At 39.8% G+C, this 19080-nt stretch overlaps 2 protein-coding genes across 3 annotated transcripts in view; one reads left to right on the forward strand and one right to left on the reverse strand.

Moving 5' to 3' along the window:
* COG5 (component of oligomeric golgi complex 5) overlaps nucleotides 1-19080 on the reverse strand; it is a 413551-nt gene that overhangs the window by 326460 nt on the left and 68011 nt on the right. The window lies entirely within an intron of this gene.
* Nucleotides 4216-10480, forward strand: GPR22 (G protein-coupled receptor 22). The gene is made up of 2 exons (XM_077264796.1): nucleotides 4216-4354; nucleotides 9016-10480. The coding sequence occupies exon 2, from the start codon at nucleotides 9041-9043 to the stop codon at nucleotides 10340-10342; it is 1302 nt and encodes a 433-aa protein (XP_077120911.1). The 5' UTR covers nucleotides 4216-4354; nucleotides 9016-9040; the 3' UTR covers nucleotides 10343-10480.

Here is a 19080-nt window from a genome sequence, read left to right on the forward strand (position 1 = left end):
GTTATGGAGCAGAAATGTATGAAAAACCTGTTGCATGACACATTCCCAGTGTTGTGGAGGAGATCTGCGGAGTAACTTACCAGGAGCTGTGGATTTGAGTTCTGCAGCATCTCCCGGTATGTTGTGGATGTTACCAGGGATTTCACCCATTGCTGTGCCAAAGGCATCACTTTCACAGCATTATCTACAGTGGCATGAAGGAATTGATTTGGGAAAATAAAATACAACCCAAGAATATTCGTACGTAGCTTTTTTTCGCTCAGTTTTTGAAGATAAAAGTATTGTTACCTATACAATGTATCTGGCTTTTAGCACAAGTCAGGTTTCTGTTTTTCTATACAATTGTAGCTAAACCTAATGAGCTTTCTTAAAGGGGTGGTCTGAAGTCCAAAGAAACTTTCATCCTGAATCCCTATTTGTTTAGTGCCAAAATCTATACTATTTTCTAATATACAAGAATTAAAAGTCCCCTGCTACACTAACTGCTATTCTATATTTTCCCCCACTTCCTCTTTGATGACGCTTAATTTGAGAGTCCCAGAACAAGCTGTGATACTCAAACAAAGTGTGATCTCAGGGGGGAGAGGCTGAAGTCACTGCTGCAGCCCTTGACCCATCCCTAAAGCTAAACGTCATCAGTCATGCTTGTTTCAGGGGCTGGGCTAGTCCCTGCATGATGTGCACAATGACAGCGCGCTCTCGCTGGCTCAGATCAGCAGTAAAGAGCTGCCTGGCACCAGAGCATGTTGGGAGAATACCCTATTTGCAGAGACCAGCGCCGCCCTTGCAAGTGATGTCACTGGTCACTGCATGCTGTGTATTCTAACAACACACTCAGTTGCTGGATCGTTACTGCTGATCTGAGCTGGCGAGAGAGCACACTGTCATTATCTCACAGTGCATATCGCGCTGGGACTAGCCCAGCACCTTAAACCAGTGTTAATAATGACGATTAAATTCAGGAAGGGGCAGACACTGCTATGGCAGTGACAGCAGCTTCTGACCCCTGATGATGCTTCGTTTGGGTATCCCAGCATGAACTATGATTCTAAAAAAAAAAACAGCGTCATCAAAAGAGAACTGAAAAAAAAAGCACTTAGTGCAGTTAGGGAAGGATAGAGAAATTTTACTTCAAGTATATTAGAAAATAGTTTAGATTATGGCACTAAATAGATTTAGAGGGATTTAGGATGAAAATTACTTTGAACTTCAGACCACCCCTTGAAATCAATGTTAACAAGTCCAAGATATCACATGTATGTATTTTAAAAATCATAGTTCCAGTAGTAGTAGAATTAACAGCTTAGGAGCAGATCCTAGTTATAGTAAAGGTATTGTTCTATTCCATATATCTGCATATACTGTCGTTTTATATTGATATTGATAGTTTATGGGTATGAACTTTTCTGTTTGTAGTGACCAGTCTATAAATGTCACTTGATATCTTTTTCTCTAAAACACTCCAAGGCTTCAGAATAAGTATAGAACCATAGACAGAGAAGCGCTGTTACAGGTGATTGATGGGTCTCTCCGAATGTAAACATATGAAAGAGACCTGTCAATTAACTAGACTGGCTATGGGAAAAGCCATCCGGGGGCAGTACTGGTCTTGTCAGATATTCAAACTACCGTATATACGCCGACCGGAGTATAAGCCGAGACCCCTAATTTTGCCACAAAAAAATGGGAAAACTTATTGACTTGAGTATAAGCCTAGGGTGGGAAATGCAGCAGCTATCGGTAAATTTCAAGAACAAATATAGATACCAATGAAAGTAAAATTAATTGAGACATCAGTAGGTTAAATGTTTTTGAATATCTATATTGAATCAGTAGCCCCATATAATGCTCCATACAGTTCATGATGGGCCCCGTAAGATGCTCCATACAAAAATATGCCCCATATAATGCTGCACAAAGGTTAATAATGGCCCCATAAGATGCTCCATACAAAAATATGTCCCATATAATGCTGCAAAAAGGTTAATGATGGCCCCATAGGATGCCCCATACAATTTATGCCCCATATAATGCTGCACAAAGGTTAATGATGGCCCCCTAAGATACTCCATATTAAAATTTGCCCCATATAATGCTGCATAAAAGGTTAATGATGGCCCCATACGATGCTCCATATTAAAATATGCCCCATATAATGCTGCATAAAAGGTTAATGATGGCCCCATACGATGCTCCATATTAAAATATGCCCCATATAATGCTGCATAAAAGGTTAATGATGGCCCCATAAGATGCTCCATAGAATAATATGCCCCATATGCTGCTCCATAAAGGTTGATGGCCCCATAAGATGCTCCATAGAATAATATGCCCCATATGCTGCTCCATAAAGGTTGATGGCCCCATAAGATGCTCCATAGAATAATATGCCCCATATGCTGCTGCGATTAAAAAAAATTAAAAAAATGACACACTCACCACTCATCGTTGGGTGCCAGTGTCCTGAGCAGGCGGAGACACCGCCGCGCTATGGGGGCCAGGTGCCAGAGTCGCCGCTGGCTCAGGCCCCCAGCACTTGCGATATTCACCTGTCCCCGTTCCACCACCGCGCGCTGCTGTGACTTCCAGGTCTCTGCAGTGACTGTTCAGGCAGAGGGCGTGCACTAAACACGCCATCGCGCCCTCTGACCTGAACGTCACAGACAGAGGACACGGAAGACAGAGCCCGGTGGTGGAACAGGGACAGGTGAATATCGCATGGCTCACCCTCCCCCGTCATACTCACCCCCTCCTGGTGCGGTCTCTGCTTCTCAGATGGTCTCTGGTGCCTGCAACTCTTCCGGTGTTCAGCGGTCACATGGTACCGCTCATTAAAGTAATGAATATGTGCTTCACGCCTATGGGAGTGGAGTCGCGTCCATATTCATTACTTTAATGAGCGGCCCCCTGTGACCTCTGAACACAGAAAGAGCTGCAGGCGCCAGAGACCATCTGAGAAGCAGGGACGTGCAGAGACGTGCCGGGAGGGGGTATGATGTGACAGCCGCCACTCCTGCCGCTCCCCCTCCCCCGCCGACCCCCTGGGACAATGACAATGACTCGAGTATAAGCCGAGAGGGGCACGTTCAGCCTAAAAAAATGGGCTGAAAATCTCAGCTTATACTCAAGTATATACGGTACATGTTCTCTGAAATGCCGGAAAATATATACGGTACATACCCAGAAGTAATCATAAAGTCAAGCTCTGATTCATGCCTCATGTGGTTTCATGATGCCCTTTAAAATGTGAACACTGCAGTCAATCAGAGGCCACTGATTGGCTGCAGCACTCACATGATGTCCACACAGAATATTGATCCTGGCAGACTGATGGAGGTGACATTAGTTTGGGAGGCGAGTATTTATTGCATGTATTTCTTTCTACACCTTAGACCCAAAAGATGTTGAAGATATGAGCATACATGAAGGGGCAAGGAAAATTAGCAGGTGTAGAAGTTCTTTTTCTATTTTACAAATTTTGTGAAGTCACGGATGACCCCTTCAAGTACATTTCTGAGAATGATTTATGCTGTGATTATTTTCCTACAGTGAAGATGCAAATGAACAAAGTTTACACAGACATATACAATGCAAATATATATTTGGCCAAAACGAAGAGAAAATCCCATTAATTGTTCTACCACTGCTATAGACACAATCAAATTACGGTAAAGGTCACGAGTACCTGCTATGCATATATGGTCTACTTACCGACTACTGATATTTCCATATGACCTAATAAGAAATGGCTTCAAGGAAAATTAGGATGCTGGATTGACTTACACAATAACATATTATAATGAGAAAACTAGGTCTACATCAACTCAAGAACGTTACACATCTCAATGCCTCAGACTGGAGGCTACGGAACAGGTTCTTAAGGAGAATTTTAAAAATGCAGTGTTGTCCCAAAGCTGAGCAAATCCGGCCAATGAAAATTAGTGAATGCACTGCATCTCTCTGCAGTGACGGGAAGCACAGAAGCAAGCTGTCATTCTGCAAAAGCAGCCCTAACAAGCCACACTGCTGCTCCTCTCCAAACGACAGGAGCTCCCTGGCATCTCCCGAGAGCTGCAGCCTTCAGTATGTTAAATGACTTTCATCATGGATTTTCAGATGCTTATTGATTTCACAGTGGGAAGACTGACCGCAGCAGCCGGGGAGCAGCAGTATATGCTCTGCATGTTAGCACTATGCTGAAACAATGGATCAGCCCAAGAACAGATTTTCATTAGGGTCATTTTCTGGAGATATATGTGGCACCTGGCTTCAAGTATTCTCTACCGACAAGTGAACAAGATGTGGCAACTGCAACTGAAGGAGGCTCACAAGGGATCCGTAATCTTTGGCACAGGTAAGAGCTGCTAGCCACTTTCACATGGCACAGAGTTTGTGCATTAGCTCTATACAACATAACCCTTCTCGTCTAACTAAATGATTTGGGGGCGGTCTGGACACCTGATAGCAATACGGCTTTGTGCATTAGAGGATAGGTAGAAATTTGGGTTCTAAATCTGCTAAATCTGAAAAAGTCACTGCACAGTCATCAGATAACAGACACAAAGCGGTGGTACTTGCATCCTAACACTCTGATGGATAGCTCAGCTTTGTTTTTGCAGCTAGTAATATCATTTGCATTATCCTGCAATTATTCAACCTATTTACACAGCAGTGACAAGAGCCGAACAGACATGAAAGAACTTATTTGCATTGCATCCAAGGTGATATTCAAAAGGGGGGGGGGAAAAAAAAAAAGGAATATACAAATGCCTCTATTTAAAGGGCTACGTTGAAGTTGGAATTAATTTCGACAGGATTGTGCCATTGTTCCAGGGATGAGCACGTCTCCATTTGCCCATGTCTGCTGTACACCACTTGTTAGATGCCAGTGAGCATACAGTATCAGATGATCGCCAGTGTATGGGGGCCAGGAAGAGTCAGGTAATGTGTCATGAGATCACTGCATCCGCTAACCGGTAGCTCGGAATCCTCTACATTCATGTCTGTCTGGGCGAATGTACACACATTCCATAACATACCATTACAATCACAGAGAGACACAAGTCGTTACTGACACACCACATGGTTAGAATTATGGGTCAGTAATACAGAACGCTTTCCTTTTTGTTATGAAGGCCAAAGCAATAGTACAACAGTCTCACAACGCAAGTAATCCATCATTTTTAGGCTGCGCAAGTGCAATATGGCCTTTACTTATAAACTATGATTCCAAAAGACACAAAGGGATTAGCAGAGACTATGGAGGGAACTTTTAGTAATACTCTGGGAAGACCCTCATCAGCCAGACTCAGACTCAATGCAGTGTCTGCGTGATATCAAAATGGGGGGCAACTCACATACTGAAAATTATTGTTACGACTGGGTATTAGGTACCAGAGCCAGAAAAGTGTTAAGCAGCTATAAATTTGGGATATTGCACTCATCAATATCTTGGCGTTCATTAAACAACACAAGACTCTAAATTTGGACCTGTCTTGGCACCTCAATGTCGTAGATCCCAATGTAGTAGATTTTGTATCCCAATGTGTAGATTTTGTATACCAATGTATCCCATGATATCCCAATGTAGTAGATTTTGTATCCCAATGTAAATTTTGTATCCCAATGTAGTAGATTTTACATCCCAATGTATCCCAATGTAGTAGATTTTATATCCCAATGTATCCCATCATATCCCAATGTAGTAGATTTTGAATCCCAATGTATCGCAATGTGGTAGATTTTGTATCCCAATGTATCCCATGATATCCCAATGTAAATTTTGTATCCCAATGTATCCCATCGTATCCCAATTTAGTAGATTTTACATCCCAATGTATCCCAATGTAGTAGATTTTGTACCCCATCATATGCCAATGTAGTAGATTTGGTATCCCAATGTATCAGATTTTGGCTTTACATCAACAACGATAAATATGAATTAACTGAAACACCCTTTATGTTACATATTACAATTAAAAAATCCCAGCCGCTTATTAGCATTTAGAGAAAGTTTCAGATTTGCATCTCTGATCGCAGGGTGAAAAACATGAGCAGCAGCCTGGATAACTAAACATCAGTCAGTTGCTATCCATTTGGCGAGCTACCGGTACATCTCTAAATAGATTCCACCCCTGCTGAAAAACAGAGCTGCCGAACATCTTTACAGCCAACCGAGAGAATGACAATGACATCATGTTTCAATCTCTAAAAAGATGCTTCAGAGAAGTAAAGGTCCCTTATGGCAGAAGGAAGTAGGTAGGTGTTTAACAGCATGAAGCCAAGCTCTGCCACACATCTTCCCTGCCTAGAAACACATTTGCCCGGTAGACTGCTCCGAGCAGCCCACCTCCCGACTGCAAGGTGGATTCACAGATACAAAAGATGAATGTATTTAATGAACTCTCCTTCTCGCAACATGTCCTCTAAAGTAACAGGAAATGTTATGCCTGTGACACAGGACTGATGCTTTATCTTTGGCCAGCGTGAGATCTGGCAGCATTCACATTTTCCATTTTCTGCAGACACTCTGTTAGATACACATAAAAGAAGTAAAAATGTAGGTTTTTTCCCCCCTGACAGTACAAGAACCCGATCTAACACTCAGGTTTCATTTATTTTACAACTACCTCTGCTAATGAGCATTTGTTATATGGGTCACTTATTTTGGATTTCTATGTAACACATTTTCTGTAATTCCCAAGATAAACAAAAAAGTTAAAAAAATGTATCTAAAGTATTCTATCAAAAGAAACGTCTGAGAGCAAGTGCCGTTTATATCCCCCCTGGTGTTACTCCAGATAAATCTGTTCTCATCCCCCCTAGGATCTGCAGAATTTCTGTAGAAAGCTGTTGTTGGAATGGACATGACATTATAGAGGCACAAAACTGTAGATACAGCCGGCACACGTACAACACAACGCATAATAAAGCGCAAGTGCATCTACACAAAATATACAAAGCCACACGTTCATGGAAGGGAAGCTTAGTGGGCTTCATTAATAACACAAAACCATAATTTCTTACATACTGAACAGTACCAAAATAGGAAAAAAGACTGCAATAATATGATGACATTGCAGGCTTGTTTCTATACAGCGAAAAAGGTCTAACATACCCAATAAACACTACAATAAAACAAATACTGAGTGCACAGAGCAGTAGGAGTGAGCGAGAACGGCCGATATGAATTAGACATGTAGCATGGTAGGAAGGTTTTACTGGAAAGCAACCATCACATAAGAAAAATGCAACAATATTGCAGAAAAATATTTAGTAACATTAAACTTGGAAGAACTTTCAGCTAGTTGCTATAGCAACTACAGCTCAGACTACAGCACATTAGCATAAATTAAAGGACTTGCAGAGGCTGCAAACCAGTGGGAGCTAAATTGGTATATATATATATATATATATATATATATATATATATATATATATATATATATATATATATATATATATATACGGTATATCGGTATATATGTCACACACACATTATATATATATATATATATATATATATATATATATATATATACACACATACATACATACACACTCACTGGCCACTTTATTAGGTACACCTGTCCAACTTCTTGTTAACACTTAATTTCTAATCAGCCAATCACATGGCGGCAACTCAGTGCATTTAGGCATGTAGACATGGTCAAGACAATCTCCTGCAGTTCAAACCGAGCATCAGTATGGGGAAGAAAGGTGATTTGAGCGCCTTTGAACGTGGCATGGTTGTTGGTGCCAGAAGGGCTGGTCTGAGTATTTCAGAAACTGCTGATCTACTGGGATTTTCACGCACAACCATCTCTAGGGTTTACAGAGAATGGTCCGAAAAAGAAAAAAAATCCAGTGAGCGGCAGTTCTGTGGGCGGAAATGCCTTGTTGATGCCAGAGGTCAGAGGAGAATGGGCAGACTGGTTCGAGCTGATAGAAAGGCAACAGTGACTCAAATCGCCACCCGTTACAACCAAGGTAGGCCAAAGAGCATCTCTGAACGCACAGTGCGTCGAACTTTGAGGCAGATGGGCTACAGCAGCAGAAGACCACACCGGGTACCACTCCTTTCAGCTAAGAACAGGAAACTGAGGCTACAATTTGTACAAGCTCATCGAAATTGGACAGTAGAAGATTGGAAAAACGTTGCTTGGTCTGATGAGTCTCGATTTCTGCTGCGACATTCGGATGGTAGGGTCAGAATTTGGCGTAAACAACATGAAAGCATGGATCCATCCTGCCTTGTATGGAGCATCTTTGGGATGTGCAGCCGACAAATCTGCGGCAACTGTGTGATGCCATCATGTCAATATGGACCAAAATCTCTGAGGAATGCTTCCAGCACCTTGTTGAATCTATGCCACGAAGAATTGAGGCAGTTCTGAAGGCAATAGGGGGTCCAACCCGTTACTAGCATGGTGTACCTAATAAAGTGGCCGGTGAGTGTATATATACACACACACACGCATAGTGAAAGAAAAAAATAGACAATATTTTGAAGATTACTGTAAGTACAACTAAAGTGTTGATGATTTTTTCTTTTGAGAGAATTCACTTCAAGGTTTAACTTGGGTTGAGGTGGAGCTAAAAGTGGCTTTTCGAAGAGCTGAATACTTATGGGCAAGGGACATGTTATTCCAAATATTATGGACCACTGGAAGAACATGGCTGGACCACTTTTCTGCAGGCACTATTGTCCCAACTTGCCCTTTTGGTGTGTCACCGATAAAAGGGGTTCTCGATCCATGTCGCTTTGCATCTTTCACTAACACAATGAAATGATCCCATACTTAATTCTGCCACCCAGGCAAAACAGTTTAAGACACAACAACAGAGCACAAGACACAAACTTTGCTCATACTTAGCGTAACAAATTATCTGTGATTGGTTAAAGATACAGAATTTCTTGTTGCTTTAGTGATGATTTTCTTAGGATTAAAAAGTGAATATGTATAGGAGAAGAAATATAAAACAATTAACTGTGATGTTTTTGGCTTTTTACAGGACTCATGCCACCTAATTCAAAACAATGTTTTTCACCTTCATGCTGGAAACCAACATGCAGTCTGAAGCCAATATAACAGTCCGCGATGAGATTACTGACGTCAGCAGCAACATGTACAAACCGCTGTCATACCCGCTTAGCTTCCAAATCTCCCTCACTTGTTTCCTCATGCTGGAAATTGTTCTGGGTCTTGGAAGTAACCTAACCGTACTGGTTCTTTACTGCATGAAGTCCAACCTTATCAACTCTGTCAGCAACATTATTACTATGAACCTCCATGTCCTTGACGTGATCATATGTGTAGGATGTATCCCGCTAACTATTGTAATCCTCCTCCTGCCTCTGGAGGGCAATAGTGCGCTGATCTGCTGCTTCCATGAAGCGTGCGTTTCATTCGCCAGTGTGTCCACCGCTGTTAACGTCTTTGCCATCACTCTGGATCGATATGACATTTCTGTCAAGCCTGCCAATCGTATCCTGACCATGGGTCGTGCAGTTATATTGATGACATCCACATGGATAGTATCTTTCTTGGCTTTTCTGATTCCTTTTATTGAAGTCAGCTTTTTTAGGTTTCAAAGTGAAAACCAGTGGGAGAATAAAACACTTTTGTGTGTCAGCTCAAACGAATATCATACAGAGCTCGGGATGTATTATCACCTTCTGGTTCAGATTCCCATCTTCTTTTTCACAATAGTTGTCATGTTGATCACATACAGCAAAATTCTTCAAGCCCTCAACATCCGTATAGGCACAAGGTTTTCAACGGGGCAAAAAAAGAAAATCCGAAAGAAAAAAACGATTTCTCTGGCTACACAGCACGAGACAACGGATATATCGCAAAGCAGTGGAGGTAGAAACGTGGTTCTTGGTGTGAGGACTTCTGTATCTGTTATTATTGCCTTACGCCGAGCAGTAAAGAGGCACCGAGAGAGACGGGAAAGGCAAAAGAGAGTCTTCAAGATGTCACTTCTGATTATTTCGACCTTTCTGTTTTGTTGGACGCCTATTTCTTTATTGAATACAACTATTTTATGTCTTGGCCCAAGTGACCTTTTGGTTAAACTCAGACTTTGCTTTTTAGTCATGGCTTACGGAACCACCATTTTTCATCCTCTGTTGTACGCATTCACAAGACAAAAATTCCAAAAAGTTTTAAAGAGCAAAATGAAAAAAAGAGTGGTTTCAATTGTGGAAGCTGACCCTATGCCTAACAATGCAGTGATCCACAACTCATGGATAGAACCCAAACGGAGTAAGCAGCTCACAAATGATGACAGTGAAGCTAGACAGAAATGTTTAGCACCTCAGGTTGTCACCAACTAGGTTAAACATTTTGTTTTTCTATTCAAAAACAGGTAGGAATATGAAAAGTAAGCATACGGCCTACATTTTTTAATTTATTTTTACATGGATTATTCCACTGTATATTTTAACTACATTGTATTTAGGCTAGATGTCCAGTTTCTTCACTACCTATAGTTCATTGGGCATGGAAGTCTGTTAAATTATCGTATATACTTTGTCAGTATTTTCACAGATAGACATTTATGTATATAAGATTTCTTTTTATTAAAAAGAGAAAATTATACAATAAATGTATCTTTTAAGTAGTTTGGAGAGAAAGATTTTAAAAAAACAAAATATTTGGGCTTCGTTACGAAAATGTTTCTTAACAGTAATGTTTTTGGCACCTAACTGCAATCTGATTGCTGGAATTTGCCTAGTTATGTATCTAGCATTTTTTTTTAAATGCAAAATGACGTGTTAAAAGAATATAAATGTATAATTAAAACTTACAATATAGACTACAATTCCAACCATTGATGAATAGGAGAGAACATAGAAATGGCAAAAGTGAAAATTGGCAATGAAAAATACATTTTCCAAATAAGCTGAGCCTCTTAACAGGCTGACACCTCCTGTTCTGCAAAAATCACAATTGTCAACTCGTTATTATTACAGGCAAGATAACAATAATGAGTAACACTTCTATACAGGTAATGCAAAATTCATCGTTCTCAATATATGATACCACAACTCCCCTTTTCTGCGCAATGACCTCTACTGTAGAAGTCAATTAGTCAAATCCTACTTAATGGGAACCTGTCAGCAGGATTGTGCAAAGTAATCTACAGACAGTGTCAGGTCGGCGCCGTTATAATGAATAAAATGATACCTGGGTAATGAAATCTGTCTTGTGGTTGTCGTGTAATCTTAATTTGTAGTTTTGAGTTAATGATGCTTGTGCCCCGGGGGCGGCCTGTGGGGGGGGTCTTTGTTATCCTTAAATTCATTAAAAAAAGCAGTTAGAAAATGGTGATGATCACCAATAGCTGCTACTGAGCAGTAATCATCACCGTGGAGGAGGACATTTTTTTTTCTCTAGCAAGATGGCACCACCAGCACCCGCGTAGTAGCAGCTATCAGATCACCGATAGCTGCTACTGCGCAGGCAGCGCCATTTTCAAATTTAAGGAGAACATCAAATAAACTATTTACATACACATTACACATACAATTGTGCTGCAGTGTAGTGCATCCCTGCAGAAGGGGATTTTTTCATATATATATATATATATATATATATATATATATATATATATATATATATATATATATATATATATATATATTATTCATTATGTAAACTGGGGGGCAGGACACGGAGGGATCAGTGATCTGTCAGAAGCCATACTGGTGAATACCTAAGCAGAGCACCACATGAAGACCCCCCACAGGCAGCCCCGGGGCACAAGCATATCATTAACTCAAAACTGAAAATGAAGATTAAACAACAACCACAAGACAGATTTCATCAGCCCAGGTATCATTGTAATCAGTATAACGGCAACAACCTGAATCTGTGTGTACGTTACTGTGCACAATCCTGCTGACAGGTTCGCTTTAATGTCTATAGTCCAGGAAGGGCAGAAACCCTGGCAAGACAAGAGGCCCATAATCATAAACAACAGATAATAAACAGAACCTATGTATAAAAATAATAAAAAAAAAGCTTCATTATCTGGTTTTAAATATTAAAACTTAATGTGGATAATTAATTTAATCTGTGAACCTTCCAGACACAGAAACATTTTAGCATAATACATTACATTTTATACATGCTTATTTTGCATGCATTATTGATACATATAGATTGTGACTAGCTATTTAAAAATAACTGATTGGCAAACCCAACTAATATACATTTTTTCTAATGTACTTGCATGTTTTTTATATACAACTAGCTCTGGGATGTATGAGTTCCCCCAAGTCCCAGAAACCGCCTAAAGCTGGGATGAAGGCAGAAATAGGCAAACGCCGTGGGCACTACCTCATACCACCCATACCGCTAATAACGGATTGGGTTTCTACAAGATAACAAGTGGTTGGGACATAACAGAAGGGATTGTGGCTTAGCGGGACAAGGGTGAGGCCAAACAAGTGACAACATGCCCCATAATTGCATATCATAGTTATGTAAACTAGGCTAAAAAATAAGTGGTATAAAAGTTAGACAAATATGTCTAAAAATGCACCAAAATTACCATCTGGCATGAACAACTGTGATATATATGGTACATTTTAAGACTGTCAAGTTTAGTTTTATACTCCGTATGAAACAGAATTAGTAAATCTGCCCCAATGCTGCTTTTAGACAATCCAAAGGTTTAAGTAAAAATATGTAAGCACATAAAAAATTTTTTAAAAAATTAATATATTGAAAAAAAGCTCACAGGAAAAATCTTATAGGATAGGCTATCAATATCAGTTCAGTGGAGGCCTGGGTCACCCACAGATCAATTATGATCCTCTCCGACAGCAGAGAATGTTAAGATTGAATGAAGGTGAACAGCACCACTCCATTTACAGTGTAGTGGCCGTTGCTGAGGACTGAAGATCAGTTCCTGTTCCTCCGCCACACTGCCAGAGTGACATTCGTCAGAGCTGATAACAGCTGATCAGTGGGTGGGTGTCGGGTGTTGGATCTCCAACAATCTGATATTTGTGATCTATCTAAAAGGAAAGTCATAAATATCAAAAGCCCGGTTATAGGAATCGAATTAGAATTTTACATGCATTACAGATCATGGAATTTCTTTACACGATATAGTTGAATAGAAAACTATTGCTTCTCTGCAACAAGCTGGCATGGAAAAAGGTAAATCAGGCATTCAGAGTGAAGAACCTGTAGACGAGTGTCTCTTACCGTCTCAGACCTCAGGATGTAACTTATTGTGGGACTAAGATTCTCCAGTTAGAGTTTCTATATATTTTGCCACTTATATGTACTGTATAAGTAATATACAAAGACAGATAAAATGTTCATGCAGTGTCTGACAGGGTGGTTGGAGACCTTCACAAATGGTTAAGATACTATTTCAGACCCAACAGTGTTGAAACTGCAGCAAAATACCAATTAATAGAAATAAGGCTGTGCTGTAATTTCAGACACAGCTCTGGGTCAGAAATGGTGCTGTTTTGGAAAAATGGTGAGTGCCAAATGGCTCCATCATTTCAGGCATTTAAAGAATTATCTGGGGTCAATCCAAGTATTGATTAGACAGGTTACCTATCTAAATACTACAGTAGGCTAATCCGCTTTGATTAGCTGCACTTACATATGGGATATACAGTTTGTGTGAAAAAGTGTTTGCCCCCTTCCTGATTTCCTATTCTTTGGCATGTTTGTTTTCAGCTCACAAAACTAATTTAAATATTAGACAAAGATAACACAAGGTCTTTATTATTAAGGGAAAAAGAAATCCAAATCTACAGGGCCCTGTGTGAAAAAGTGATTGCCCCCTAAACCTAAACTGGCTGAGCCACCCTTATCGCAAACGCTTGATTTCAGTTGTTGCTGCTAACGAACAGTGAGTCTTGTACAACACTCTAAAGCAATTTTGGCCCACTAATCTTTGCAGCCACACTGGAGGGTTTCAGAACATGAACCGCCTTTTAAAGTCATACCAAAGCATCTCAACTGGATTAAGGTCAGGATTTTGACTAGGTCACTCCAAAGTCTTAAATTTGTTTTTCTTAAGCTATTTAGAGGTGGACTTGCTGGTGTGTTTTGGATCATTGTCCTGCTGTATAACCCAAGTGCGCTTCGGCTTGAGGCCACAAACAGATGGCGGGACATTCTCCGTCAGGATTAAGGTAGACAACAGAATTCAAGGTTCCATTTACCACAGCAAGTCTCCTAAGTCTTAAAGCAGAAAAACAGGCCCAGACCTTCACACTAACACAACCATATATTAGTGTTGGTAGTAAGTTTATTTTCTGAAATGCTGTGTTACTTGTAAGTCAGATGTAATGAGACATACAGTAAACCCTGCAAAAAGTTTAGCTTTTGTTTCATCATCAGTCTACAGAGAATTCTCCCAAAAGTCTTGGGGATCATCAAGATGTTTTCTGACAAAACTGAAACAAGCCTTTATGTTCTCATTTCTCAGCAGTAGTTTTTGTTTTGGAACTCTGCCATACAGGCCATTTTTGGCAAGTCTTTTTTTTTTATGGTGGAGTCATGAACACTGACCTGAACTGAGGCAAGTGAGGCCTGCAGTTCTTTGGATGTTGTTGTGGGGTCTTTTGTGACCTTTTGGATGAGTTGTCGCAGCACTCTTGGGGTAATTTTGGTCATCTGGCTACTCCTAGGAAGGTTTACTACTGTTCCATGTTGTCACCATTTGAGGATAATGGATCTCACTGTGGTTCACTGGAGTCCCAAATCTTGAGAAATGGCTTTATAACCTTTTCCAGACTGATGGATCTCAATTACTTTGTTTTTTATTGGTTCCAGACTTTCTTTGGATCGTGGCATGTCGTCTAGCTTTTGAGGATCCTTTGGTCTTCTTCACTTTGTCAGGCAGGTCCTATTTAAGTGATTTCTTGAATGAGATCAGGTGTGGCAGTAATCCGGTATGGGTGTGGCTAGGGAATTTGAACTTCGCTTACCAAAGATGTGATGAACCACAGTAAATTTATGCTTTAAGGATGGGGGGGATGAGGGGGGCAATCACTTTTTCACACAGGGCCCTGTAGGTTTGGATTTCTTTTCTCCTTAATAATAAAAACCTTCACTTAAAAACTGAATTTTGTGTTTACTTGTGTTATCTTTGTTTAATATTTAAATTAGCTTGGTGATCTGAAGCATTTAAGTGTGACAAACATGAAACAGAATAGGAAATCAGGAAGGTGGTAAGCACTTTCACACAACTGTATTTCAGTACTGCGAGAAAACCAATGAAAATTCAGTACTTCGGTGATACTGTTGTTCAACTATTTATATGCTTACTTTTTCTAGATTTAGCCTACAAGTTCATAAGGTACATGAAAGTGATCTCTTGTTTAGATGTTTTCCACATATACTTGTCCTTCAGCAGTATTAATTATACTATTGAAATACACAGGGTAAAATTGTGTTTGCTTTTATTCACTTAAAATAATTTTAATTTGGACACATCACCATTGCTGATTTGATAAGTCAATGGTGGAAAATAAAAATATATCCTAATGGACCATAATAGATCAATCAAATGGATCAAGATGAGTCATGACAGGTCATAAGACCAACGTGATCTATGACTCTAGCGAACAGAATCTGAGCCCAATAATATGGACGGCTCATCAGAACACAAGACAATGCACCTGCCTTACTACATCTCCCATCTGTCCCATCATAGTTTGTTTCCTTATATTTCAGAGCAGAGATTTTGGTACAAGGCGCAGATTACACAGTCATTGGTTGACAGGCACCATGTCTGTTTACTGTGATCATCAGTCCGTTAAATGTGGAGGACTCGCTGGTTGAGAGAAATGTAGCATTTCCTTTGGTCTGAATTGTGAAGCAGATCATAATGTATCAGCAAGAGATTACAGTAACATTGCTTTTCCTGTTGAAAGACAAATCTTTAATAATCTACCAGACTTTTATACAAATCAGATATAAAAGCTACTTCTAATCCAGACGCATTACGGAAACTTTTGATGAAAGCAAAATAACGTGTCAAATGATACAGTTTCAATTGTAGCATTTTCTGACCCAGAGAGTAACAAAAAGGTATTATCAAATGCTTAAAAGACAATAATATTAGAACTATCAGTGCATCTTAAGTTTATTGAAACACATTTATATTATAGCAAAAGTAATATAGAGCAAATCAACCCAAATCCTTCAGAAAAAAAATCTGAGAACCTATACAGGACTACAATGAAACTCTTCAGCTGGGTTTCCAGATATGTATTTAATCAAGCTCAGATTTCTTGTGCCTCAGCTGATGTCAAAATGGCATCAGTCGTCGTTAGGATTTTTCATAAGCTTCTAAAACAAAGCTGTCAGGATTGATTAAAAAAAAAACCAACATTACAGTATATGAATGTGAATGATCTCATAGCAAAATATGGGTTCAGCTCTTAAAACAATTTTCCTCTGATGCATCACTGGCACACAGGAGGGAATTAAAGCCAGACGGCCAAGCAGATTGAGACATGGCCTTTGGCGTGTTGTGGTCGGTGATTCACGGACCAGACAAGGGATTTCCCACCAGAACTCAACAACCTCATAGGCATACAGGCTATCGAGTTTGGGCCAGGAGACCGGCAGGTGGTCCATGCATCAGGGTCTGTATTCGGACGGAGATACATGCATGTGTGAATCCGGCACTACTGTAATATAGCAATGGAAACCACTATCTTTAGGCACTTACACATAATACAACGGTCACATACATATTATGTATTTCTACCGACTCTTTAGACAAAGTACAGGAACGATATGTATAATTCCAAACAACATTATATGGGAAAGTTCTACGTCTCTTTGCACCACTGATGCAACATCTTACCATCCTATTCTATACCGTACATGTATTTTGGGTGAATAAATTAAACCGTTCTGCTCATCAACATAAATGGATGAAACTGCAAAGTGCTTGTAAAAACAAGCAAATGTGAAATGTATATGTCATTAGAAATCCTCTCCATTCTCCAGAACAGAGGAACTTTGAATTGTATGGTTAACTGCTCATTACCCAAGTTAACGGCCACTTCTGTGATCTTTCAATGGTGCCAGGTCTAGTAGGCAAGGAGTTCATTGCTTATAAGCTCTCTATTCTGAAGCTGGCCAGGTTGACCTTTTCAGTTCTTCTGTGCTTCATTAAGACTGCAAAGGCAAAAAGGTAGAGCTTGGGCCAAAGGTACAGCAATGCCACTGGCCTAAACTATTAATCATGAGCGCACTGCCCCTCGCCCCGGCAAGGACAACCCCTAATGCCACCGTTAAAATATAAACCCTTCTACTCGCCTCCCATGTCGGCTCTGTTCCAGCGGAGTCTTCACCCGCTCTTCACTGGCGTCACCGTCTCCTCCTTCGAATATGTAATCAATCAAGAGAAAATGAGAGCCAGTTTAAGCTCTCACTTATTGCTGATTACTTATACGTCCAAAGGAGGGAACAGTGACCCCAGCGTTGATTGGGTGAAGGGCTCATTTGATGTAACAATTTTATGTAAGCCCCAGGAAATCAAGGCCTGGAACCACTGAAACGCGGACAGCACGGGAGGAGAGTATAAGTGTTTTTATTTTAACAGGGGCAAATATTCAGAGTGAGTAGGGGTTGCCCTAGTAGTGGAAAACCACATAAAACACTAAAGTTTTGTTGCAGGGTGAAATCCATCATGAAAATCTTCACCTGAAATTGGCATCCAAACTGCAGAAAAAAGTTCAAAACATGTGAAAGAGAACAAGTTAGTTCCTCTGGCTTTGTATCTTAATAACCTGGGCAGGACAGAGTGGTTTCTTGGCCCCTCCAGGCACTTAGCACCTAGTAATATCCCCTGCAGATACCCTTATCTATGCTCTTGACGGATGGTGCCCTATGAACCTTTAAATACACCACATCTGAGGATCACCAGTGACCATTGCATGCCAACAAGAGCACCCAAAAGTCATTACTTATTTTGAAATAGTAAGCCATACTTGGATTAGAATATCAGACTGCGGATTAAATCTATTTAGTTTTTGCCCTTTTTGGTTATTCTATAAACCATATGAATAAGCAATGTTGTATTACCAGTACCTATCAGTGAGATAAAGATGTAGCTCTGCTTTATTAAAGTTTTTATTCTTATTTGTCTCCAAATGTCATCAGTGTCAATCACAAGGCAAAACACATTCCCAAACCAAATTAATACCCACAGAACTGCAGAGGAAGATGACAGCCGACATAAAGGGCACATATTATAGTATCAATAATCCACATAATAAACGTTAATCTGTAACTGCTCATGTAACTACGATACATTTAGACATCTTATTGCTTCTCATCTCCATTACACAGAGCAAATTACACTCAATTTAAGCAGCAAATTAAACATAACTGGAATATATTGCCTATCTAGGCCAAAGAAGACTATTTCCAATGTAATACGAAGGTAGAATCCCAATAATCCACAAGCGCACCTGTTCTCTATGATCAACAAGAGATTGCCTCAGTTTCTTTCATCTAACTTTAAAACCTTATTATCTTGAAGTGTAACCAGTGGAAATTTCCATTGTGGCCTATGGGGTATGACACTTTATACCATACACAATCTTATTTTATGCTATGTTTTGCTATTATGTTCAGAAATTAGCAATGAAGTTCTTTGTTGTCAATCTTGTTCTGCTTACCTATAGTATTCAGATTACCTTGTCTACTGCAAATTCCTAAAATGTTAACCATGGAGGGGAAGATTCGTTTTTTTTATATCATATAGCTCTTGTCCATACAGTGGAAACCAGGCAACAACCAGGTTAAAAATTCTCATTACTAGAAGTTTTGTCCCTAATGATAGGCCAAAAGATTTAGTACAAAAGGGTCTTAGTGGACAATTCAGTTGTACGAATGAGCGCCTAGTTCATGCCATGTACCATACTATATTAAAACGAGGGTGCCTTTTACATAAAGGGAAAACTTGTTTAAATGTACAAATCTTCTGAATATTTATATTCCAATATGTATACAGTTCCACTCAAATAGGTTGTGACATACAAAATTGTGGTTAAGTAGGAAAAAAAATAGT

The sequence above is a fragment of the Ranitomeya variabilis genome, chromosome 5 (assembly GCF_051348905.1).
Source record: "Ranitomeya variabilis isolate aRanVar5 chromosome 5, aRanVar5.hap1, whole genome shotgun sequence".
NCBI classification, from domain to species: Eukaryota; Metazoa; Chordata; class Amphibia; order Anura; family Dendrobatidae; genus Ranitomeya; species Ranitomeya variabilis.

Excerpts from the sequence above, each read along its gene's own strand:
- GPR22 (XM_077264796.1), top strand. The coding sequence starts at position 9,041 with ATGTTTTTCACCTTCATGCTGGAAACCAACATGCAGTCTGAAGCCAAT.